This window comes from Eupeodes corollae, chromosome 1, assembly GCF_945859685.1.
Source record: "Eupeodes corollae chromosome 1, idEupCoro1.1, whole genome shotgun sequence".
In the NCBI taxonomy this organism is placed as follows: Eukaryota; Metazoa; Arthropoda; class Insecta; order Diptera; family Syrphidae; genus Eupeodes; species Eupeodes corollae.
In genome coordinates, this window is record NC_079147.1 from 132,610,768 (window position 1) to 132,636,731 (window position 25,964).

At 31.9% G+C, this 25,964-nt stretch overlaps 1 protein-coding gene across 5 annotated transcripts in view; it reads left to right on the forward strand.

The window, feature by feature from the left end:
• Positions 1 to 25,044, forward strand: part of LOC129943340 (regulator of G-protein signaling loco) — a 56,413-nt gene extending 31,369 nt beyond the window's left edge. For 2 of the 5 annotated variants that reach the window (XM_056052699.1, XM_056052702.1), the window contains exons 2-5: positions 22,010 to 22,753; positions 22,822 to 23,775; positions 23,869 to 24,121; positions 24,203 to 25,044. In XM_056052699.1, coding sequence (XP_055908674.1) covers positions 22,010 to 22,753; positions 22,822 to 23,775; positions 23,869 to 24,121; positions 24,203 to 24,780 — 2,529 coding nt within the window. In that variant the 3' untranslated portion in view covers positions 24,781 to 25,044. Of the gene's footprint in view, positions 1 to 3,140; positions 4,236 to 12,057; positions 12,816 to 22,009; positions 22,754 to 22,821; positions 23,776 to 23,868; positions 24,122 to 24,202 lie in introns of those variants that run through there. The other 3 variants (XM_056052701.1, XM_056052703.1, XM_056052700.1) reach the window with 3 other exon arrangements.
• Positions 25,045 to 25,964: the final 920 nt, after the last annotated feature.

Here is a 25,964-nt window from a genome sequence, read left to right on the forward strand (position 1 = left end):
ATTTTATCATGCGAAAATAATTTCTAAAAGTTTTAATTATAGGTGTTCAACAGCTGATTGTTATGACATAAATTAACTTTACTTGAAAAATTAGAGAGATTTTTCTTGGCTAGCTGGGAAATCAAATGTTTAAAACTTGTCTTTCTTTCAAGTCCCTTATTTTGTCTAAACCTGCCCATTTTCGGAGACAGAAGAAAAATTTTTTGTCTGTTGTTGAAGTCTTCAAAATTTCAGTTGTTTCTACCGATTTTCTGGCAAAGAATCATTAAAAGTCTTTAATGTTGTTCTTCGCCTTTTTTCCAAAATTTCCGTAATAAAAGCTTGTACAACATTCCAAAATAACCATTAGGTTAGGTTAGGTTAAAGTGGCATTGTGGTACCATATGAATCTTGAGACTTCTCCTATAAGCTCAATGAAACCAGTTTAAATCCCTTACGAAACGTGAAAAGGAGATTATACTTATATAACTTAGATAGATTAGTTAATTCTAAATTTACATTTTAGAGCTAGAGCAGGGCATGTACAGAGAAGGTAAAGAACTTTTTTATCCTCTTTCTTGTCCTATAGGACATTGTCCGTTTATGACACCTATTATTGAACTTATATGCGATCTGCTTAAAGATAGCAAGCTTTAAATCTAGTATTGGCCAGGACAAGACTTCTTTTATCGCCAAAAATTCCACTTGTAACACGCTAAAATGATTGGGAAGGCCGAATAAGAGACTAATTTGTCGCGTTTTATAGCCTTCTCTAAAGCAGTCCACCATACTGCCACACCGTACACTAAAATCGGTCTAATTACCGATGTGTATAGCCAATGCGTGATTCTGGGTTGTAAGCCTCATTTATTACCAAGATCTTTCTTGCAAGAAAAGAGAGCTACAGTAGCTTTTTTGAATCTTTCTTGTGCATTGCGTTTCCAATTTATTTTTTTTAATCTAAAACAAGACCTAGGTACTTAACCTCGTCTGAGAATTTAAATTGCATTCCTTAAACATAGAAAGGGTTAACAAATATAATTTTGTATTTCCTGTGGGTTAACACCATAAGCCATTTTATAAGAGTTTCCTGAAACCGCTATAGCAACGTTATCCGGAAAAGCAATCACTCTGAAACCCTCCGCATCCAGACTAATTAGGGTTGCATTTACCACTAAGTTCCAGAGGAGAGGGGATAGAACACCTACCAACCAATCGTCTGGCAGAAGAGTTGCCCAGTTTTGAGTTAATTATTCTACTATTCAGCATTAAATGAATTAACTCCCCAAGCGAACTTTCTACTTTTAGAGATGTCAATGCAGATGTGCCCACGTTGTTAAAAGGACCTTCGATTTCAAGGAAAGCAACCATAGTGAACTCTCTATGATGGAGGGAATATTCGATGGAGCGTACTAAAGTGTTTAACTCCGTTTCCAACGATTTACCTTTACAGTAGGGATGTTGAGACGAACACAGAAGTCTTGTATCAATACATGCCCTTAAATGGATATCAATCAATCTTTCCAAGGTCTTTCGGTAGGATAACTACCCGGAAAGTGAGTATCTAGTAGTAAGTTCTGCGATTCATTACTTGAGTTTGTCCAGGAGCCGACTGCATTTTTCAAGCAGCTTGGCATCGCTAGATTAGTTGAAAGAAGCCTCCGTAACCTGGAGGCTTCAAAAGTTTGTTCTTCCGTGCCACAAAAGGATCGCCAGGAACGTCGCTTAGATTTGCTTAGGAATTCTTGTAGATTCTTAGGGATACTTTGTAAGAATCCCATTAAGTGGCTAGTCTTGCGGATTTGGCCCGGTTGAAGAGTTTCCTACATTCTTTTCTGAGCGAGTCAAGCTCTGAGGCCCACTATTATGGTTTCCTCTTCCCTCTTATGAGTATAAGTGGACAAGCAATTTCTAGTGATATATTCATAGCTGAGGTTAGATCATTGTCAAGTTCGCTAGCGTTATAGGAAGGAATAGATGGTCCAGGTTCTCGTAAATGACCATTGAAAGTTCTTTAAGTGGTACAGTTCAAACATGTCCTGAAACAGAGGACTCTTGGTCTCTTAATTTATTGAGCACGAACAACTTTTGTTGCATTTGGTTCTTTTAAAGAAATAATTGTTTATACAATAAATTGCTAGTGTTAAGTTCCTGCCGACACAACGAAATTCATTTACCAAGACTTGTAACATAATAATATTTAATAAGTTTATCCTTAACAGAATAATTGTATCTATATTGGCTTGCAAATACATGGACATACTTCTTTAAGAAAGTTAGTCATATATAGCAAAACGTCAATCCTATTAAATGTTTTGATTTAAAAGAAATCCATTCGAGTTATATTTCCGTTTAAAGGATAAAACGTAACAAAATACCTCTGAGAAATAAAATAAAAATCCAGTACCTACACATACTTATACCTACTGCTTATAGACTTTGCTTTTATTTAAATAAATACAAATATATTTGAGTTCTCTGTTCTCATAAATTATCTTGTTCATAATTTGCATAGATACAAAAAAACCCAAATACCGAATTACTTAGGCCCAACTAATTCAATGAAATTTTGATACGGGAACAACCATAGATTTATTGTTGCAAAATAAATCTCATCTTTCCTTATTCATAATACAGGAAAACAGGGAACAACTAACATACCTTTCTATTGAATTCATTTTATTTATAACGAATTCATCTCAAAAATGGGCGTACCTGTAATGTTAGTTGATCATCACGTCACTTCACATAGACAATTTATGAATAACCCATTTGATAGCGAAAAACGCACGTGTTAAAAAACATTGCGCACCTACTTCGTCATACATTATCATCATAAAGTATGTAAAATTTAATATGTGTAAACTTATTGTGAAATAAGAAATACCTATGTATACTTCATACAAGCAAGAGCAACCCCTTGAATGTTCTTTTTTAGTTTTTGAGGAACTCTTTTTTGATATATATAGACATCTTCATTGAGCATTAACGCTCAAAATAATGTCTGCACTCGTTGAATTCGGAAGCACTCAGGAATAAGAATTTATTCGATCTCATTCAGTCAGTACATCGCAGCCGTTCAGAATAAACATACTACAAATCTTATTTTAAATTTTTACAAATTAAAAAAATAAATCGAATTTAATATTTTTCTTAAAAAGATGGTGAAAGTCAATAATCAAATCGAATTACCACTAACTAAGTCAAGACCAAGAACTGTAAAAGGAATAAAGAACTTTCAGCATAACTGTGATACAAAATCTGTGGCTATAATGGTAGAAAGATTTGTTCAGTCAATTGCAAACGTCAATGATTCCGGTAGTTTCGAAACAACTTTTGAGGTGAAAACCATTCAACCAAAACTGACAGCGAAGCCGCATATTCGTCATAAATGTGTTACAGAATTGGACCGTGAAAGTCTAGACCGCTTTGTGAAAGCTTTGGAAGAAAGAAATGCAGCAGCATCAAAAAAAGACCATCAAGAGGCACAGTATTTGGATATAGTTACGTTGATGGCTTCCACACCGGTAAAAAAATCCTCATCATCGATTAACATGAACATGCGACGAAAGGATTCAGCTGTTTCAACAGATTCAGATATTGGCTCAAGTGACAGTGGTGGGTGTAGTGGTGGTCATGATGAAGGCTCGCTAAAAACACCAAAGCGTTTGTACATAAATCAAATTGATAACTTAAAAGTTCCCATCAGTCCAACCTGCAAATCAGCTTCCAAGGTCCTGCAGTTTTTTTCTTCGGCAAAGAAAAAGGTTCAAACACTCCGCACTCCATCTAGATGTAGCAGTGCAACACCATCGCCGGTCATGATGAGAGCCAAGTTGGGATGTAAGGCACTTCATCATTACAATCAAGACACAGATGCCGATGAAGAAGACAACGATGATGGCATATCTTTAGCTGGTTCCCGAAGTCTCAGTCGGAATACATCACCAGACAGTTCATTCGAAATGCAACCACCGTTAGTGCCGACATTTAAGATCACTCCACCACGACCCGAAAAGACCAATCAACGCAATCCTGCCTATGAATTAGCGAGAATTATCAGAGGATCGTTTCATGCGAAGCGTGCTTCAGTTTCTAAACTCCGTCGATCGTTAAGTGACCCGGATAACCATCAAGCAAATGTGAACAATGTCGTGGGTGCAGTCCAAAGCAAAAACAAATTTGTTAAAGCTAAGAAAATTGAACAACGCATTGGAGTAGGCGATGCGACCGTAAAGAATTTGGATGTCATTCGTGTGAGTCATTTCTAATTCCATTTTTTACTCATATCTATGTTCCTTCGGATGTTTTGTTTGGATAATTATTATCTTGAATTAAGTTTGTTATAAAGTAGAAAACTATCATAATATACATATATGTTTAAACTTCGTTTTTTGAAAAAGAGAAACGTACATTCAAATACGTTTTAAAGAAATATTTTGGCCCAAAAATAAAATATGTAATTGAAGACCACTTCTTCGTGGTTATTTTATAATATGTGGTGTTTATTTTTATTGTATTTAATGAATGTCGATGAAGACGTTTACTTTTTCCTCTTCTTTATATGGGTTCGGTAAAATTGAATATTCAGAAGGATGTAGTCATGCGGTTCATGACCCCATGCCAACAAATGCGAGGTTAAAACAAACAATGAAGCATGAATTTAAAAGTCGTATTCTGATTATACTGAATGATTGTAATGAAAGTTGATACAAAAATGAATGGCTTAAGTCTTCCTTCTATCAAACATTAAATATAAATGCACAAGAAATATTCTTCTGTTTTTAGAAGTTCTCTAAAGTTATAAGCTTTTATCCTTTACCAATATCGTTTTTAAGGCATTCAAGGAATACTTTCTTCCAGTCCTAACGAGTGATTTTTTAAGAGCTATAGAAGATTAAAAAAAAATATATAAAATCTTAATTGTTTTAAGGTTACTTAATGCAATTGTTGGCCACGGCTCCGCCTCAAATGGTCCATCTACTTATTCTTATTTTGGTGTACATTTTGTAATATTTCGGACGGTATCTCAAAATAAATAAATTAATGTTGGTTTCTAGTGCTCAATCGAAAAGTCTTGTTCACCCAATAAGCTGTTCACTGAAATCACCTCTCCATGTGGTATCACAACGGACCATACTTTGGTCTAAGTGTGTTGGACTTCCCAACCAACAGCCACTTTAACCTAACCTAACCTATATAATTACGCACCAAACAGTGACTTTTTCTGGGTGCATATCTTCACTCTAAAAAACCCAGTTTTAGTTGTTTACGTTTACTTAATTAACTTCGTCGCTGAATACAAATTTTCGATAAAAAAGTGGATCTTTGGTCAACTTCTCCAGAACCCATTCACCATAAATTTAGAGTTGTGTTAAGTCTTTCTTTTCACGTTGTGGAGTACCAGAGACTCAATTGCTGCAAACGGCGCTGAATCGATAATTCACGTTTATCAATAACACGGGCCGATACAACTGCGATATGTTCTTAGTTCGCACTCTACGTAAGAGTGTGAGTGGTTATGGTTAAATGTCCAACACTGTTAATTTGATGCAAAAGTAAGTCACGATAGGCGACATAACCGCCTCAGTAGGCCTATTAAACGAACCATAAAATGGCAGAATCGCGTGATGAACTTTCTTAAAAAAAACACGCATTTTGATACTAAGTTTTGATAGTTTGCTAGTGTTGTTCGTTTGGAAGGCGATTCATTGTTGGAATATAGACCAGTGCAAAGTGAAGATTTTTAAATTTGACACAAAGCACTTAACGTGGGTGGACTGTCAAAACCAGTGTCTCGAAAAAGAAAATAGCAAAATTCATTGATAACCATAAACATTAACGGCGAATTTTTGAAATTTTTTAAAAGTGCAACAAAGCACTAAAAGTGCGTGAGCTATTAAAACCAGTGTTGCCAAAAAGAAAATAGCAAAATTCATAAGGAATCATAAACATTAACGCCTAATTTCTTTGCCATCCAATATCTTTTTAACTTCATTTTTAAAAAATAGTTAGAACTCGATCATTTCTTCACATCTAATCATGCCTTTAAAACTTAAATAATTTAATTTTTTGAGTTGTAGGAATTTTAGATCTCGTTTGAATGAAATTGAATTCTAACGTGTTCTTTGCTGTTTTGTAGGACCCAATAGCTGGTTCTGAATCATAATCCTGACATTTTTCAAATAAATTCAGACGACATAAGGGACTTGAAAGTGAGGCAAGTTTCTTGTATCTGATTGGCCAGATGCCAAAAAAATGGCTTCTAACTAAGACAACTTTATTGAGAATTTGACTGAAAAGTCAACGTCAAATCCGCTTATGTCAAAATGACAGCTGATCATATTTTTTCATTCAACTGAATAATGAACTTTATTACTCTGTAATTTATTTATTTTCTGCACAATTCTATTTAATATTTTGTGTTACCCCTTTAAATTGTACACCCTTTCCTTGTCAAATTATCAAATTAATAAATAATATTTTTTCACCATACAAAATATAACTTATAACTTGCCAGAGGAGTTTTGCTTTTTACACTTTATGAAACTGTACGTGTTGGAACGAAATCGAGTTTTAATTTTTACAAAATCCGAATTTAAGAGATTAAAACGTTGTAAAGAAATTGGCCACAACAAAATTGTGACTTTTAAACAGTTATATAGGTTGTCATGATTTTAAAATCAATTTGCTTAAGGCTTCATAAAACGGAGGTTAAAAAACTAGGAACACATAGATTTTTACATCAACTTCGTATTTAACATTTCTCACATTGGGCGCCAAACAAGCATTTTTAACCTATACGCAATAAAGTTATTTTAAATTCAACATATAAAAATAAAATTAAATATTGTTAATGATTGGAAAACAATTACAAAGTTTTTTTTTAGTGTGTTCTAATTGATCTTGTTTCTACTTAATCCTATCATGCGTAAAATTGTTTCGTTCAAAAGTATTTAAAAGGGAAGTTACTATAAAAAATAAAAAATTGTATACAAAAATATCCAAAAATCTGCCTGCAATCACTACTTTTGTATATGAAAAAAAATCTAATTATAGCCAACGGACGCGAATGATGGCCGTGGCAGACTGTTAAAACTGCAGTTGATTAAAGAGACAAACAAAAATATTTAATTGAATTTCCGGATAATGTCTATATATTTGTTAGGGTGGTCCTAATTTATTTTTTATTTTATGTATGTATGTAAATATATACATTTATTTAATTGATATTCGATAAGTAATTATTTTGAAAAATATTGGTTATGCATGAAGTTGTATATTATCAGCCAGTTTCCCAAAATCGATTAAAATGAAATCGAAAATCTAGTGAAATTGTTTTCATTGTTCTTTCATTCGATCGATTATATAATTTTTTTTTCGGTTTGTTTTGTGTTTTAATTTGCACTGTGTTGATTCTTTGTTTTTGTTGTAGAGAGACATTTGGTGTGTTGAAATACCGTTTTGAACGCTTTGTACCGTCCCTCAAATACAAAGTAGCAAATTAAACTTGTCACGAAACAAGTTTATTGTATGAAGAACTTAAGTTTTATTTCCTTTAAGTGAAACTATTGTTGTTTTTAAACAATTTATTCTTGTCGAATTCAAAACACACCAACTTAATCGGGTCGAGTTCAAACAACCTGAAAATAGCAAATAACTTTACTTCGTTGTTATTTCGAAAAAAAATAATTCGATATCGAAAGTCACACGTATTATTAAAATATTACAGGTTCTTAGTTTTTATAATAGAAAAAACGCAATGACCGACCTCTTAATATCAATCTAAATAACTAAAATTCTAACAGAAATATTTTTTTAAACCAGTCTAATGTATATATAAAACAATTCTTTTTAGTACCATGTCAATTATGATCAAAACTGTGTTTCTACTGAAATGGTACAAATCTGCAAAACATACACATAAACATAGAAAAAGAATAACCATCCTAATATTTATACATTATGCGGGCCTGATAGATGACCATTGTTCACTGATTAAATGCAACCGGTCGTGCTGCAGCAATTGAAGCAATGTTATATATGTACATATATTATATTTGTTTGTAGCTCTAGAATCTTTCCCAGACGTTGCTCGTCATCAATATAAAGTATCACATCAGCAATAAGAGAAATTGACGATATGGTAAAGCAATATGAACGTGGAGTCCATCTAGCTGTGTACAAATGTTTATTTATGAAAACCTATGTTTCACCGGATGGATGTGTAAATTGCTTTAAGCTCAGTACTATGTACCTAGATAATTTTTTAATTTGTACTAAAAAATTTCAACAAAATAAACAGAATATTTTTGCGGACGTGACGTCATAATGGCGAAAAATATGTTAGGTACGAGTATACGTATTTCGTCAACACTATGGCGCCACATTTAAAATTATTTCAAAAATGAATGTATGTACATAATCGTTTTAAATCATTGCTCATATGATTACCACTTCAAAGTTTTAAGGCGTCGATCCCTACAAACCTACATTCATCAATGTTGGTTATATACAAAAACTCTCATAATTTGCTGTAGTCTTATAGATTATCAGAGGTTGTTTTACATATCTTCAGCAGTTAAAATTTGAATTTGAAGGCCATCAGATTGACTACAGTTAACACATCATTATGAGCTCAGAAGTAAAGCTCCTATGCGTTAACTTGTCTTATACAATTTACTTTCCATCAACACCAGACTTAAAAATTTAACCAAATAATAACACACAAAATTATTTAACTAAAATAATTTAAGATTATAAACATGTCTAATGTCTTTCCTCAAATCTTGTATAGTTCTGAAAAAGTTTCCAACTGTTTCTACTATTTTTTGTAGCAATAGTGGAAGTTCAATTCAATAAAATCAACAAGGGCTTTAATATTGTCAGCAATAGCGTCTTCGCTGTGATCTGTACGGTGGCGTATGCCGACCAAATTTTGGACTTAAAGTGCGATGCACCTCACGAAACAAAAAATTATTTCGGTAATAAAGTTACACGGTTAGAAAACTTTGTTCAGGCCAACTAAACTGAGCATAAATCACTTGACAGCTGTCAAAAAGATTAAAGGACGTCTAGAAAATACCCGTTTTTTATTTTGTGTTTGTAACTGTCTAAAAATAAAAGTAAATGATACAGAAAGACGTCTAGAAAATACCCGTTTTTTATTTTGTGTTTGTAACTGTCTAAAAATAAAAGTAAATGATACAGAATTTAGGCGAGTCATTTTAGACTTTTTTGAATTTTAGAATGCAATATACAGTTTACTGAAAATCCCACAAAAGAATAAAACGTTTGCAAGCCCATATTTTTAAATAGACATTATTTAACCTACTGCATTGTTTAATTGTAAAAGGTGCGAATAAAATAAATGTTCATGATTAATTAAGTTCATTGAAATTTTATTTATTTATATTTACAAACAAATTAAAACTTGACTTTAAATATTAGACTTTGTTAGGCAAGTAACCAAACAAATCGTAGATAACAACAATTGAACAATGGTGCTACAATTAACAATTACATACATGTAATTCATCTTTAAAAAATTTGAAATTTCAAGAAAAAATAAAAAATATGTATGTATACATTTTTTTAAAATATAGATTGCTTGAGTAAAAATACCAGTTTTCTTCTCTACGATACATTTTCTACAAAGTACAAACTGACATCTATGGGATAGTGATTAAATAAATCCAATCAATAATAACTATACATAAACAGCTAGTATCACTTTTAAATAATTTTATAATACGAAAACTTCATACATACTTCAAACATACAAGGAGGATAAAGTACGTGGCTCAACTTGTACAAATAAATAATAATTATTGCAATTTAAGAGCGAGGAAACATTTGTTTCTATTTTGAATTAATTTTCGATGTTCACTTTTTACATAAAATACACGGTTCATTTTGACATTTCTTCCCTTTTTCTGTTTCAGTGTTGCCATACTCAATTTTGTGGGAGTTTAATGATTTGTTTAGACTTTATTTTTAAATTATTTAAACATTTTAACAAAACTTCATTTAAGGCATGTGTTTTTAAAACAGAATAAAACAAACAAAAAAGAGGTTTTATATATTCTAGTCAGTGGCAGTTTAAAAAATTAGATAAACAAAATCAATTTCATTCTTTTATTTCAAATATTAAATGAACGACCGACCGAAAAAATCCATTGGTGCTAAGTCGGGGATCTGGCCCTGTTTTAACAAACAAAGAACGGAAAGAATTATGCAGCTACACAAGGGATCACTTTGATCTCTTGTAAGCATAATCACCGGACATAATCTGTTAGGTTATCATATGAAAAAGATGAGAATCAGTTCAGATGATCTATGCAGAGGATGCGGTGACGAGGAGGTCCATGATGACATTCCGCACTTTCTGTGTCACTGTCCCGCACTCCCCCATCAAAGCAAAAAACTGCTTGGCAACTATTTCTTCGGGGATTCAGAAGAACTCTCTAGTACGCCAGGTACTAACATTCTTAACTTCGTCAAAGCCTCTAAATGGCTTGACTAACTTTTTCTTATTAGCTTGAGTAGCAATACTCACGGGTATCACAACGGATCTGTATTGATCTAAGTGTGACGGTAAAGACAACTTTCAGCCCCTCAACCTAAGTCGGGGGACCTCAGTGGTCACTGGATTTCCCCAAAGCGACTGATAAATTTTTGAGGGAAAGCCTTCCAAATCAAATTCATTAAATCTCTAACCGTGTTTGCGTCCGCAGTGACGGTAGGTTTGGTTATTTACGTATTTGTTTTAATGAAAATGAGCCCCTTGTCTTTAAAAAATTAGATTCACGGAACGAAAACGCTCCAACATCGTCTCAAAAAAATGTTTGCGTGAAACAAAATCACTGTCTTTTACTTGATTTGAATTTTGAATCAATTGAACTTTAAATCATTTTTTAAAATTTCATGAATAGTCGCTCTTGGAAGTCCCAGTGAGGTTACCCTTTTTCGTATCACAAGTCGTGGATTTTCACGTAAACTCTCTTCAACTATTTGAAAATTTTCGTGAGTCCTTGAAGTTCATTGTTCAACTGGGTCTGAAAAAGAAAATATTTGTATTTCATAACTTAACGTGGTTTCCTCGCCTTAATATTTTAATCATGTTCTCTTGAGACCTCTACATAATTGTAAACAAAAATCAGAAGGAAATTCGTGCTGCGGTGTAATAGAAAGTCGCCCAAATATATTATTCAATTTACTATTAACTATCTTTTCTACAAATGGAGATCTATAACACTTGACAAAACAAATTATATTCGACATAGAATGAACTTGCAACTCGCTTGAGGTTAAAGTTAGTTCCATTTCTATAATTAAATCTACTTCAAAACTAATTTTTAAATTATATTTGGAAATATATTTTCCTTCACCTACGTATGTATGTCCCAAATATATATAATATACAACCTTCTATCGTCATATACTATTGTACCCGCACATAAAAGGAGGAGAATTATACCAAAATTCTATTTATTAGTCTGAATATATCTTTCCCACAAATAAATAAGATAAAACAAAAGCAAACAAAAAACCACCCATTTATAATGAAAAATAAAATATATCTATGTATACACAAACATTTTCAACGCTCAATGTTTCTAGGATCTTTTCATTCATTCACAAGTTCAAAAAAACTTACAACGCAAACCGAATCTCTTGTGTGCTTTGTACGCCAGCGGCGGTGGCGGCGGCATTACTCCTCCATTCCGTTCATTCCCATCTCATTTTTTTTTTTTTTGATCGATACAAGACTTTCATCTGCTTTGACCCAAGAGTACCAACAGTTCTCCAGACAATTTTATTTTTGTAAGCCCTCGTTCCCTTCCAAAGCCGGAGGCCCCCACATAATCCCGCATCGCGCAGCACATCAAGTGAACTAAACTTTTCAAGTCGAAATCGCGAAAGCAAACTCAGCATAAAGATCATATGATCAGTTCAGTAGAATATGTTTCGCCGCGTGGTAAAGTTGCTCGACGAATGTTGTTATTGTCGTTATCGTTGTGATTGTTGTAGCCTTTGTGTTGATGCAGCTCTTACCGCTAGATTATAAGGTCTACCTAACACTAGTATGTTTTAATTGTTTTTGGTTCGTTGACGTTTGGTGCTGAGTTTTACAGTTGACCTGTCAAAAGTTGTGAAATAAATCAAATAGTTCATTGAAGCCTTCACTATCTAATTATGGAATAGAAAATTTAATGTCATTTTCCGCCAGAATATTAGTTTTTTTTCTGAATTTTATTTTATTTGAATTCAGTTGTGAGCGTGTGCGTGTGCGTGAACAAAAATCGCAGCTAAATGTCATTCTATTCCTCTCCTCGCAAGATAAATTAAGTTGCTCAAATAAGTCTGAAGGTGAATTCAATTATTGAATGTGGCCGTGTTCGTTAACAACACACATCCCACTATTGTGTGTATAAAATTTATGGTTATGTGTTTTGCAATGAAATTAAAAGTGTTTCATAGATAAAGTAAAAGCAAAAAATGGACGGGAATATCAAATAATTTCTTTTTCCATCAGACATTTTTATTTTGTCGGATCGCAATTTATTTCATCTGTAATTCAAGCGAAACATATTCATATTGGTGTACTAGTGTGTCTGGTTTTTGCATATTTGCGGTTATTTTATTTTTTGATGAATAAAGCAAAAGTATAAATTACACAAGCAAACGAGACAACAAGAAAATAATAATAATAAAACAAAAACAAAAATGCCAGATAATCAACCGAAGCTATTCGGTATAAAGAAACAATACAATAACCTGTGTGAATAGAAAATGAGGTAGCCAGTCAGCTCATTGTACATCATATTCAAAATGTATGTATATCTAAAACAACGTAGTAGGTAACAACTTTTGTTTGTAATAACTATGCATACTACTTATACATTTCTTCTTATAGTTACGCAGGCATATTTTTAAAAATGAGTTTAATGAACACTTAATGAAGCAAGAACCTCTCCAAAAACAATTACCTATTCAACTTGCCTATCTTGTGGATATGAACGGAGAGTTTTTCTTATGTGTGTATCTATGTACATACATTTTAATATTTTATGTTCCATACATACAATTGTTTTTTAGTTTTTCACAGGTACCTGTTGAAACAAAATGTGTTTACCAATATTCCCTGAAATCCCACTTTTATGATTTAAAACAATGTTTTTGAAAAGAAGATCAACTGCAAGCGTTCTTTCGACATGAAAATTGTTTCTATTACCCTTTTTCAACAATTTTTTTTTAAAACGCTATTGCAATTATCAATTTTCAATATATTTTTGAAATCCTATTATGAATGAACATAAATCAAACATTTTTTTATTAAAAGTCATATTGCTAGTGTCAATCGTTCTCAATTTTATTGCTTGTTAATAATATTTTTGTCAACCACAAAATTTTCAAATGTAAGTTTTTGATTACATATTTTAACCATTGTATAAAAAAATTTTATATTTTCAACAAAAGGACTAAGATAGTTAGCATAATAAAGCGCAATTGGCGAAGCTGGTGTTGCTTGTTGAAGAAATATTGTAAGTTGTAAAGGGACTGTGTTCAAAAGTGGTGAATGGCTTAGGCGCCCCTGCACGGGAGTGGGATAGATAACAAAGAGTAATAAGTTGATAAAGGTTATTTTAATTGTCTTTGTTTCTTAAAATATTTTTTTCGCCTTTGACCGAAACTTGTAAACTATAGAATATGTAGTTGAACTTTATTCATTTTTGGGCAAATGACCGTTTCAAGAATGTTAAATGTGTTCTTCATTATCAATGACACAGTAGATTGTCAAAAATCCAGTAGAATGCTATTTGCCCATGTGCACACAACCTCAAATCTATTGAAAGTCTTTTTACGTTTGAAACGATGTCGACCTTATTGCTGGTTTAAATTTTCCTTCTATGAAACTGTTTGTTTTGATAGAAGAATATTTTTAACAAAACTAGATTGGATTACATTCATTATTAGTATTTTGTGCTTGATGTTTTCCTCTACTTCTAGAGAATTAGAAGCATCTATAAGCTGTTTTCTTCTTCTCTAAATATCCAAACAGATTAATGGTCTTGGTCATCGTCTTCGTCACTATCGTACCAAAACTCTACGGAAGTCATTAAAATAAATTATTTTGTTCTAGACCATTAAATTAAAATATGACTGAATTTGTTTATTTTTTTATTTTTGTTTTAAACTTTAAAAAGTTTGCTTATTCACACCTATCAATTTCATTTACAATCGAAAATGATTTACCTAGTCAATTGAGTTACACAATACCAATTTTATACTGATTGATATTTTTTTTTTCAGTGTTAAATCCGTTAATCATTGACAATCGCAATAAGGGTGTTTATTTTTAGAAGATAAATGAAACAACTTTGGAAAAAAAATAATAAGCTTAGATTCTAGATTATGGTTTTCATCATTGAAACCGATCATTGGAATTTTTGTGGCGTGTCTTTTATAGCGATCATTCAAAATTTCTGTCAATGAAAAATAATCCTGATTGAAATCCAGTGCAAAAAAGTTTACTGACAGAAATCTGTTATTGGAATTGTGTGAAATTGGAACACAAATCAGTAGAATGATTCGTTTTACTTTTGAACATAAAAGTATCAGCTGTTCAGGGAAATGAATTTCCGGAAAATAGAAAAATAAATGCGCAAATACACTTTTTTGTCAAAAAAAAAACATGTCTGTTTGATTTCCGATCAATCAGTATACAAGTTTTATTTCTAATCAATGAAAAACACTGTCAAATATCCATTAAAATCAAATTTTGGATTGATTTCAGTGATAGCTATAACTGGCCCCTAAATCCGTTTTGCAGTACCTGATTAATGATAATTTACCAATTTTCTTGGTAGTCAAAAATCGATCAGGAAGTACTAATCAACTATGAATCAACCTTAACCCAGCTAAATTACAATGATTGTTATTTCAGAAATAAAAACCACTATCATTTACGCAATCGCCGTTTTAAATGCAAATTAATTGTATGCAAAATGTTTATTGAACCGATTATATCTTCTTTAAGCATTATTTTTTGTATTTCTTCTTGATCACTAAATAAAAAAAAAAAAGCGAAAGGGGCATTTTTAGGCCCTGGGGTTGTTTGAAGCAATGGCGGCGGTCCCTGGAAGATTTTTTTAAATGTTCGTAGGACTTCCTTTGAATTCAAAACTACTCTTATTGCGTTAATGGATATGACCCCCCTTATATTTTAAATTATTTATTTTGTATATATAAAAATAATGTTTTTATTTTAGTGCTTTTCACTTTGTGTGCTATTTCTAACTGATAATTTAATAATCTTAAAGGTGTTCACAAAATTTAAAATTTGGAAAAACTTTAGTAATGCTCTAAATCATTTTAATTATTTCTTTTCTGTGGAAAAGAGTTAATAAAAATATACATATTTTAAAAAAAAATCCTTGTATAAAAGATCGCCAATTTGATCCTTTTTTTATTTTATTAACACAATCTAAAGCTTTGAATCTCTCGTGAATTGTATATATTTTTCGTAACTTGTTTTTTTTTTAACATAGTTTGCTTGTTTTTAGTTTTTTAGGAAATTATGTATCCCAATTACCTATTTACTTAAATTCAAGATTTGTCTCTCTTCAAATAAGTTTTGACTTTTCTTTGATCAAAAAATTTTCAAATTTTACGTAAAAAAGTAATTTTTTAGCTTCGTCTTCTAACATAAGCTCCTATCTAAGAGCAAGCAGACTTAAAATGGTAGTAATAATCTAGACTCCCGGGAATTGCATCAGGAGAAAATACGTAAAAAAAAAAGCGAAAAATTCTGCATATTAAATTTAGTTTTATTTTTTCTAGGAAACAAGATCAAATTTTTCTGGAAATTTTATTGTTATAATATTCTTCGCATTTATAGAAACAAGAACAGAATGTATTGTTTTTGGAAAAAAAAGCCACGTTTCAAAACGATGTCTACATTCCCGCATGAAATGCCCTCAAAACGCTGAAATATTGCATTTTAGCTCTTAAATGGGACAGATTTAAAAAACTGTTGGAAAATTATTAACATACTTTGTTTGATTTTCGATACAAAATATTACCCCGTACAAAATATTGTATCGAATTTAGAATAATAATATACCTATATTTTTTTTAAATTAAAAAAGTAAAATTTGACAATTTTGAGCATCAAATGTTATTAAGACAGTATAAGAGGTTGTGCAGAATTATTAAATTCGTTCGTCAGTTCTTAAGAAAACTTAAAAAGAACGGTTCTATTGGCGATACCCTTATGGAGCAATACAACAATTTTTTTGTATCAAGAAAAGCCAATTCAAGAAAATGTATGGTTCGTTCTAATTTTCGATTTTGACCAAAAAAATTGTATGGTAATTACTGTTATTTTTAGTCTTAAAAATGAAAACAGAATGAAGGCCTAACGCGAATTGACTTTAAACCTTAATTCCCATGTTTGACCTAATGGTTAGGGCTGTAAGGGCGTAGACAGACAGGCGACGGAATACGGGAACCCACTTATTTCGAATTCTCCGCTTTCGTAATGTTATAATTCATTAAAATCTTGAGTTTGGAATTCCGTATAATTGCAATACTTGCTATATAGTTCCCGATTATGAGTCTGAAAGGTTTGAATTTAGTTGTCTACTTTTGTCTACTTCAATTGACCTATTATTTTACTCCGAGCACAATAATAGTAGTACAAACTTTAATGAATTTAATAAACTTAAAATATAAGAATTTTGTACCTCGATTGCGAATATGGACTTTCTTATCCACAACATTTTAAGTTTATAATATGTACTTTGTTCAAATTGTTATGTATATTATAATAGTTCGTGAATTTAACTAACAATATGTTTTGTTTACTACTTTACAAATCATATTACATATCAAGGACAACTTAAAAATCTATTTGGTACTGAAATTAATCTTAATTTCCTCGTATACATTCATTAACATAATATTTAGAGAACTTACTGAAAACTACTTCTATGACCTGTCTTAAACATCTTGATAGAAGGTTTTGATTTCCGAATATAAAAACAAATATATTTTTTTTGACAACTTACTGGGGCCTATTGCAGCTTAAAGAAATCTTAAACTTATTTTAAAAGTTAGTTTCATTGCTCCGTTCATGTAAACAAAAATTACCTGAAACATATCCCTGCCAAGGAACTAACTTACACAATTCAATTTCTCATTTCCAACTTCTATGAACCCAATGATATTGTCTTTCTACAATTAATAATAAGTGCATTTACATTTTCTTCTATGCCCTAATTATAAAAAACAAAAAAGTGCTTTCTTACAACTTTTTTTAAAAAATAAACACTTTTACAAATTATTGTTTTTTTAATATGTTCGGTTTATACTTTTTAATTCTCTGTTATTGTGTGCTCTATATATATAAATGAACTGCACCGTTTGTTTTTCTTTTATTAACCTATATTGATTTCCGCTTAATTTGTTTCAAAAATAAGAACAACAAAAAGTACCCTGTATGTGTACATATATATACATACATATAAACAGTCATAATCATTTCAAACAAAAAAAGTTAATTTCAAAGAATTTAATTTTCTTTGTCATCTAATAAAACCTGTAATCTATTAATATACTATTAAACAGGAAGGCAAACATTTATTATGATACATTATATAAAAATATGCATGTTAAGTTCTCAAAATAAAATTCAGACATATTTTAAAAAAATCAATCAAAATAGGAAAGCTTCATAATATATGTACGCAACTGTGTGATATAGTTTTTAATTAAACATAGTTCTTAACTACTTAAAAATTTGTTGAACTTTTCAATCACTTATTGTTTTAACCTTAAATAAAGTTTCAATAAAATTTGCTTTGAAGCGATATCTTCCACTCATTTGAAAAAAACAAATCTTAATGCTCTTTTTTTAAAAATAATTTAAGTGTTACTGAGAGATAAGAAACTTACTATAAGTACCACGAATTCCATGTTATGTTAATGTCCAGGCTTTTTAAAAAGGGAAATGACAAAAAATTGTATTGTTTAAAAATTCTGTGACACAACCCTGTTGTGTCGAAATAATTTAAAGTTTATGACATTTCTTTTTTTTTATGGGTTATTAAATTTTTTTGATTTCCAAAATTATACTTTTAGACAAAAGTCTTTTTATAGACCAACGAAATTGATTAAATGCAGTAACATGATGCTATAAAAATAAACTTAAAATTAGCGATATATACCAAATTCATGCCTAAAAAGATATTTCAAGGACATAAAGCTTCCGTAATTTATCTTTAATTTAAAGGAAGAACAAAACATTCAAGAAACGAGAAAAAAATTATTGTTTTTAAAGACTACAGAATTGTACCTGAGATTTTTGAGGTCTACAAAAATTTTTAACTATCATAAAACGATCAGCACAGTCATAACGAAAACCTATGTTGCTTAGTTGTGTTTAAATTAGAGTAGCACTGTCTGAAAGATATTTGTATGACTTTTCATTTCATACCACACAAATTTTACAATACACCAGGAGCTGTGAATTTTTAAGTATCAGTACCAGTACAAGCGGCAGGTATTGTTACTGGTACTGATACCTGAAAAAATCAAGTACCTTATATTTGTCAACTAAAAGTCAACAGCGTTAGTACTTTTTTAAGTGCTGGCTTCAAGTGTTCTTACTGGGTACTGAAATACTTTCATCCCTCGTGAATAAATAAGCGCTGGAAAGCGCCGTTTTGGCACCATAAAACTCGTTAAACCTATGTATTAAAAAATAAAAAGATAATATTATGACAGATTTATGTTCATAAAATTAGCGATTCTAGAGCCATTTGGTCGAATTTAAGAATCAGTTTTTTGATTTTCATCTCAGGAAGTTCATCAAGATCTTTAAGGAATGCCTATACGAAGCTTGAAATGCCAAGGCAGTACATTTACAGAAAAAGTGAATCCCAGTTTCCCTTTCATGTTGATCTCCGCAGCTACGGCAATGAGTATTGTGAGGGATTTCCTAACGGCCAATGTCCGGTACATATTGTAGTGACCCCGCCTATATCAGATGCATCGCCTTTTCGCCGTTGGGTATCCTGGGTCGCATAAAAGTTCGGTAGAACCGTTTTTGTTATAAGTAGATCATATTATCTTCCTGTATATGGTACAGTCCGTTAACACAGAATAACATGTATGGCAGGATCGAAGGGCCCCTGTAGTGCCTACACTATGTATTCTTTGAACCTTCCTTAGTTGTATTACCTGGCAGTATCAGTATCAGTTCTTGAAAGTTTCAATACCCAGAAAATATACTTGACAAAAGAATATTGGTACTGGTGATTTTCAAGTACCAAGTACTTGATTTTTTTACTTAGAAAGTACTACAGTGCAAACGTGCTTCAGTACTTTACAACTCTGCTATATGCTATTTACATATAAGCCCAAATATGGGACATCTACTTTATAATATTTTTAACTCAATTAAAAAATTCTCCATACAGTCTGAGAACATTTCAACTGTATGCATATAAACAATTTAAAGAAAATATACATTTTTTTAATAAAGAAGAGATAAAAAATACCACTACCTTAATACTTTATGCAGCTATTGTTTGCTTCCAGAGTTCAGCTAGACTTCCGATCTCTTATGAATACATATGCATGTATATATGTACATATGATAATGCCACTTAAAGTAGCATTCTTCACTCTATTGCTTCATTTAGTCAATTGATGTTCGTTTTTATTTTTAATTTCTGGATCTCTGTTACCCTATAAACGAGATACTGTCCAGTGTAGTATATACAAAATTGTGGTAGTGGTACAATTATCAAGCTTGTATGGGTATAAAGTGTTTACACTATAATTTTAAGCTTACAAGTTCAATGAATCTTTAAAAATAATAATACAACTCAGAAAATTTTTTAAAATAATGTTACACATAAAAGAAAGTGAAAAACTATTAACATTTAAAAAATATTTATATTAATTCTCAGTTAATTAAGTCTAGTTAGTTTAAGCAACCTATATTGTGTTTTCAAAATAAGTGAACTCCATTAGTTTATCTGTCGGGAAAAACGATTGTATCACTATCAGCTTTCGTCATTATTGATAAATAGAATGCGTATGTACATATATTTTATAGCTTGACCCTAAAAATAAAAAGAGTTCAAATTGATATGTACATATCTCTCTAATGTATGACGAGATGAAGTTTTTATTGATTTTTGGTTTCAACTGTGTCCAATTTAAAACGGAAGTATAAAGGGGTTTTTGAATTAATAAACACAAAGTAGAATGCCAGAATTCAGAATTTTTTTTTCCTAATCGATGATTAAGAATACTAACAAGAACAAGAAATTTGATGATAAAGAGGGAAATTTATTTCTTCAAAATATTTTTTTATTCAAGTTAGATACGTACATACGTAGATTCATATTTTTCAATTAACAAAAAAATAACTATATTTAAGAGACAAGCTTTTTTATTTTATTTTATAAAATTTTTGTTGAATATTGTAATCGACCACTTTTAAATGGTAATTTAGCTTTACAGTACATGCATTAATATTTTGATGTTTCTAGCACGGCCTCGACTGTCTGTAAATCTGGCAAAAAAATGATTTATATATAGATTGTCTGATTTTATACACTGTTAAACTATAACCCTGAACCCGGCCATAGGGCAGGCATACATATATGACGGAAATGGCAACGTCTGGCTAATTAAATGCTTTAAAAACTGTTTTCATATCTTTAAAACTAACAGATTCAGACAAGGGACTTCTTTTGCAGTCAACTGCATTCTTTAAACGTACATTTTGACTAGGGCAACAAGTAATTTTTGTAAGCGTCATGAATTTCAAATTCAGAACTTTACTTCACAACCTCTACTTTAAGTTCATAGTACAAAAACTACCAAAAATCTACAAAAAACTAATCAGGCAAGCTTCAAGTCCATAACGATTTGTATTTTGTACTGTAAGGAAATATTACTTATTTATTTTACAAATTGACAACGAACCCTTTAACAGAACGCATTGAATGAAATTGTGCAGAAAATAAATAAATCATAAAGTAATAAAGTTCAGCTTTCAGTTGAATAAAAAAAACATTATCAATTGTCATTTTGACAGACTTCACTTGGTAGTTAGGGACATTTATCTCGACTAACTTTCAAGTCAACTTTCCATTAAAGTTGTCTTATTTGGATGGTAATATTTTGGCAGCTCGCCAATCAGATAAAAGAAACTTGCTTAACTTTAAAGTTTCTTGTGTCGGCTGAACTAACCCAATGTACAGGTTCAGACAAAACAAGGGACTTATTTTGCAGTTAACTGCATTCTTTGCACGTTTATTTTTATTATCTAATGAACATTTTCAAGCAAATAAAGTGGGAATAAAAGAACATGTTAGTTTTTAATGCTTTTGATAATTTTGAAACAGGTTTGCTAATTTGTATCAATCCGAAAAGAAGCAAAACCATAGTTCGCAAATCCTATTCAGAAAAACCAGCTGCCAAAAAAATTCATTAAGGTGCCTTTTATGTATATTACCTCTGTATTTATGTAGCTACAGGTTGGTAAAGCTCTAATATTAACACGCCCATTCAATTTGTATTCATATTTTTTAAATCGAAATTAAATTATTCCATAACTTCTATGGTTCTCTAATGCCATTTGAATCATTTAAATAAGCTTTTTAATACTTTAGATCCTGTTTCCACAAGAAATTAATAAGTTGCTAAATCAAAAATTATTGTTTTAAAAATAAATAAAGACATGAATTGTTCCCTAGCTAAAACAATATTTGCCCATCTTTTTTTAATTTTAAGTCCAATACATACATAACGCAGTAAAAAGAAAAAACCTTATCAGTAATAATTTCGATAAACCTCACTAGTATATTTTTATAACCAGTCATTGTTAAATATAACTCCCAGTCATTCACTGATTTTCAAGCGAATATACCTAGGTACTCATTTCATTTTGTATAATTTTATATGTACAATTTTTTCTTATATACATTTTTCCTTTTGTCTTCAGTCCAGAGCATTACCATCAGATGCATCGCCTTTTCGCCGTTGGGCACAATCTTCTTTCCGTGCACCAAGAACTGTAGATTCTCAGGTTGCACTTGCACGTCGACCATCCTCTTTGACCGCCTCTGACAACGATGTTTATACGAAATCAATGGAGACCTACATAGGAGATATAAAAGCAGCAGCAGCAGCCGCGAAAAGTCAATTAGATGGTGTCAAAAATATTGTAAACGGAGGTGGTCTTGCTGGTGGTACAACAACTCAACAGGTATCACAACCCGCTGGGGTCACATCTTGGGGTAACTCATTCGAGAAGTTATTGGAAGATCCAGCAGGCCTGCATACATTTGCCGAATTTCTTAAAAAAGAATTCTCAGCAGAGAATATTTACTTTTGGACTGCATGTGAAAGATATCGTTTTATCGAATCAGCAAATGAACGTACAACAAGTGCCATGGAAATCTACTCAAAACATTTAGCGAATGGCGCAACAGAACCGGTTAATGTAGACTCACAAGCAAGGACTACGACTCAGGAGAATCTTAAGACAGCTGAAAAGGATTTATTTGCTCAAGCGCAAAAGCAAATTTTTAACTTGATGAAATTCGACAGCTATCAACGATTCATTCGATCAGACATGTATAAAAAGTGCATAGAAGCTGAAGAAAAACATCTGCCACTGCCTTATTCAGCGGAAGGCTTGGACGAACTGTTGAAGACAAATTTTCACCTATCAGCCCATTCTATGGTTAGTACTGGTTATATCAAAAAGTTATTTTAATTTAAAAATATAACGTTAATTTTTTCAAATTTCAGTTAAAAAAGTCTGCTAGCAATGCTGAAGATCGTCGTCGAAAAAGTTTACTCCCATGGCATCGCAAAACGCGTTGTAAATCACGAGATCGCGATGAAAGTGACAATCAAAATGGAAACAAGTCATCGAACAATAGAGCAGGAAAATGTCAGCTATCAGGAAATTCTTTAAAAATAACCAATACAAGAAATTCGACTGGCGATGTCCACAGTTCACGCAGCTCTCTTTCTAGTTTTGATACACTGCCGCAATGTACATTGACCAATACATCGGACGATATTAAAGCATGTTGTCTATGTCGTGTTATACTTTGTGATGGAGCAACTACTATTGTGCAAACAAAACCCGATGAAACTGTACGCCAATTAGTCGAAAGATTGCTTGAAAAACGTGGTATTTCATATCAATTATTTGATGTTATTCTCAATAGTACAAACAAACCAATTGACTTGAATGACCCATCACAAGTTTTGTCTGGGAAAGAATTGCTGGTTGAACAGAAAGTTGCATTTAAACTAGATCTTCCTGATCCCAAAGTAATCTCAGTGAAAAGTAAACCCAAGAAAGCTCTTTGCGATGTGATCAAACCCATTTTGCAAAAGTATAACTATTGCATGGAGAATGTTCAGATATTGATGCGTGATACCCATGAACCGGTTGACCTTTCACAACCAGTTACCATAGCTGATGGTCAGAGACTACAAGTTGTAATGTTAAAAACTCATAATTCGGACTATCCACAGCCAAATAATACAGTTCAGCTCAAAGCAATACCAAAAAGTGTATCCTTTCCAGCAATAAAGCCACACAGGAATGGATCTGTACCTAGTGTAGTAATAAATACGCAACAAAGTACCCTTGATGAGATAACTAATAAAGTCTTCAGTGAATTATTGCAAGGGAAAGTGGAATCTCATGATGAGAATCAAAAGGTAGCTGACGCATGTTCCCTAAAGGTAAGTTCATACGTTATTTTCGAGTATATTCAATTTTGTTTATGAGTCCATTTAAAATTATGAGCTTAAATATTTATTTATAATGTTTTTCAGTCAAATGATTGCGGCTCAGAGACATCATCTATATTTGATAGGATCCGCAGGAGAGACTCAAACATTCCGGGCTTAAAAGGTCTACGTCCCAAAAAAATAAACAAAACAGCAATAAGTCAATCAGATGATGCCCTAACAACTTCAACTCAAACATTTAACAGCAATAGCGATGCAATAGTTACGAAAAAACCAATTATTGCTAAATGGAAAGCTGGGGTTAAAGTTCAAGTTACTGAACGCGCTGAAAATCAAGGTTTGTGCACAGGGATATTAACTGAATTGTCCCTTTTTTAAATTTAAGTAAATATGCTCATGAACTAGTAACCAATTTCAGATGAATTTCTAGAAGGACTTAAACGTGCTCAGTGTGCCCGGCTAGAAGATCAACGAGGAACCGAGATTAATTTTGAACTGCCGGACTTTTTAAAGAACAAAGAAAATATTAGTGCCGCCAACAAGTTGAGAAAAATCCGGGCAAATCTAAGCCCTGTGAATAAATCAGCTCCTGTTGTCTTAGACGTTCAGCAGGCCGATCGTCCATTACCACAACCGGCTCCTAGGCTCTCGATCACAAAGAAACAGTCAATTTCTCCAATGAAAATTGACGAAGAGGATGCTACTCAGCAAACTTCTGTAGCTGGATCATTAACAGATGAACAGTCCTTGTCTACAAAAGGTCCGCCACCACTTCCTCCAAAGCCAAAAGTATTGCCAATTAAGCCTTCTAACTGGGGCCAAAGCAACACAACCACTAATGGTTTCTCAAAGCTTAATGTTGCCGCATCTTCTCCTACAGCTACATCAATTCCGCTTCCGAGTAAAATTCCGGTCGATATCTCACGAAAGCATCTTGGTTCCGAACAAACAGGCCGGACAGCTTACTTAGATGAACCAAGTAGTAGTTTTGTTTAGACTTAAAATAACCTTTAATAATGACAATCTGAATATAGAATATAATATACATTATGTAGTTCTAAAAAAATAAGCGAAAACAAAAATCTGTGACGCATGATTAATAAATTATTTAATATAAATATAAAGTTTTAATAGGGTTAAGTATGTAAATAAATATTATTGAAGAAATATACATAACTTTATTAACTATTGTTATACAAATATTCGAAGAAAATAAAAATGGTTTTGATAGAACAAACTATTTTATTATTTAAATCCGAAGGTTTGTGTTCAATTGAAAGTCTACTTTAGACGTCATTGTACTTTCTTCAGTGTAGTTCAGTTAAATAATTGTTTACTCGCAAGATAGTAAGCTGAAAATTCGTTTACACCTTTGTCTTGATGTTCCTTACAATTTGTAAAAAAAATCTTATGAATCTCATATTTGCGTTGTAAGTTTTTGAATGATTTGTTTTTCACGACCTTTGGCGGTTCATAACTTACGACGCAGACAAGACATTTTAGGAGACTTTTTACACAATGTTAGCAGCGAGAAGGGGAAGGTATAAAATTTTTTCCAGCTTACTATCTCCCAATCCGGGATTGAACCCTTCTTTCGTCTTATTTTACTAGGCTAGTAGTTTTATGCATACAACATTCTCCGATCTATAAAATTCTTATATGGATAGTATAAATTCTTATTCTTAAAATATTCTAGGAGACATTTTGTTCATTTTTTTTTATTAAATTTAAAAAAAAATTTTGAAAGTAAATTATGAGCAGGGATTCAATTGAGCCAATGCATATATCCTCCATTTATGTCAAGAGTCTTCGTAGCCAAATTAGTTCTCGACTGCATATGATTTTTCTACATACTCTTCGCTTCGGTTGATGAAATAGCAACAGAGATCTGTTTTTTTGACCAAACTATTCTATTTTGAATCACCAGCATAGTCGACATCCACATAGCACAACAACGTTATTTTTTCATTCGATTAGAGCCATTAAGACTTCTCAACAGTATAGCTTACAAATGATCTTCTCAAAGCACTCCCTCAGATGAATTCCCATCAGAAGCCACTCGATCTTTATGAACAAGTTGACGATGCCACTGACGCATCCACAATGAATTTTCAGTTTTGTATACTACATTTCAATAGATTTTTCAGTTTTCAACTTGTAAAAATTGTTATTTCGATTTG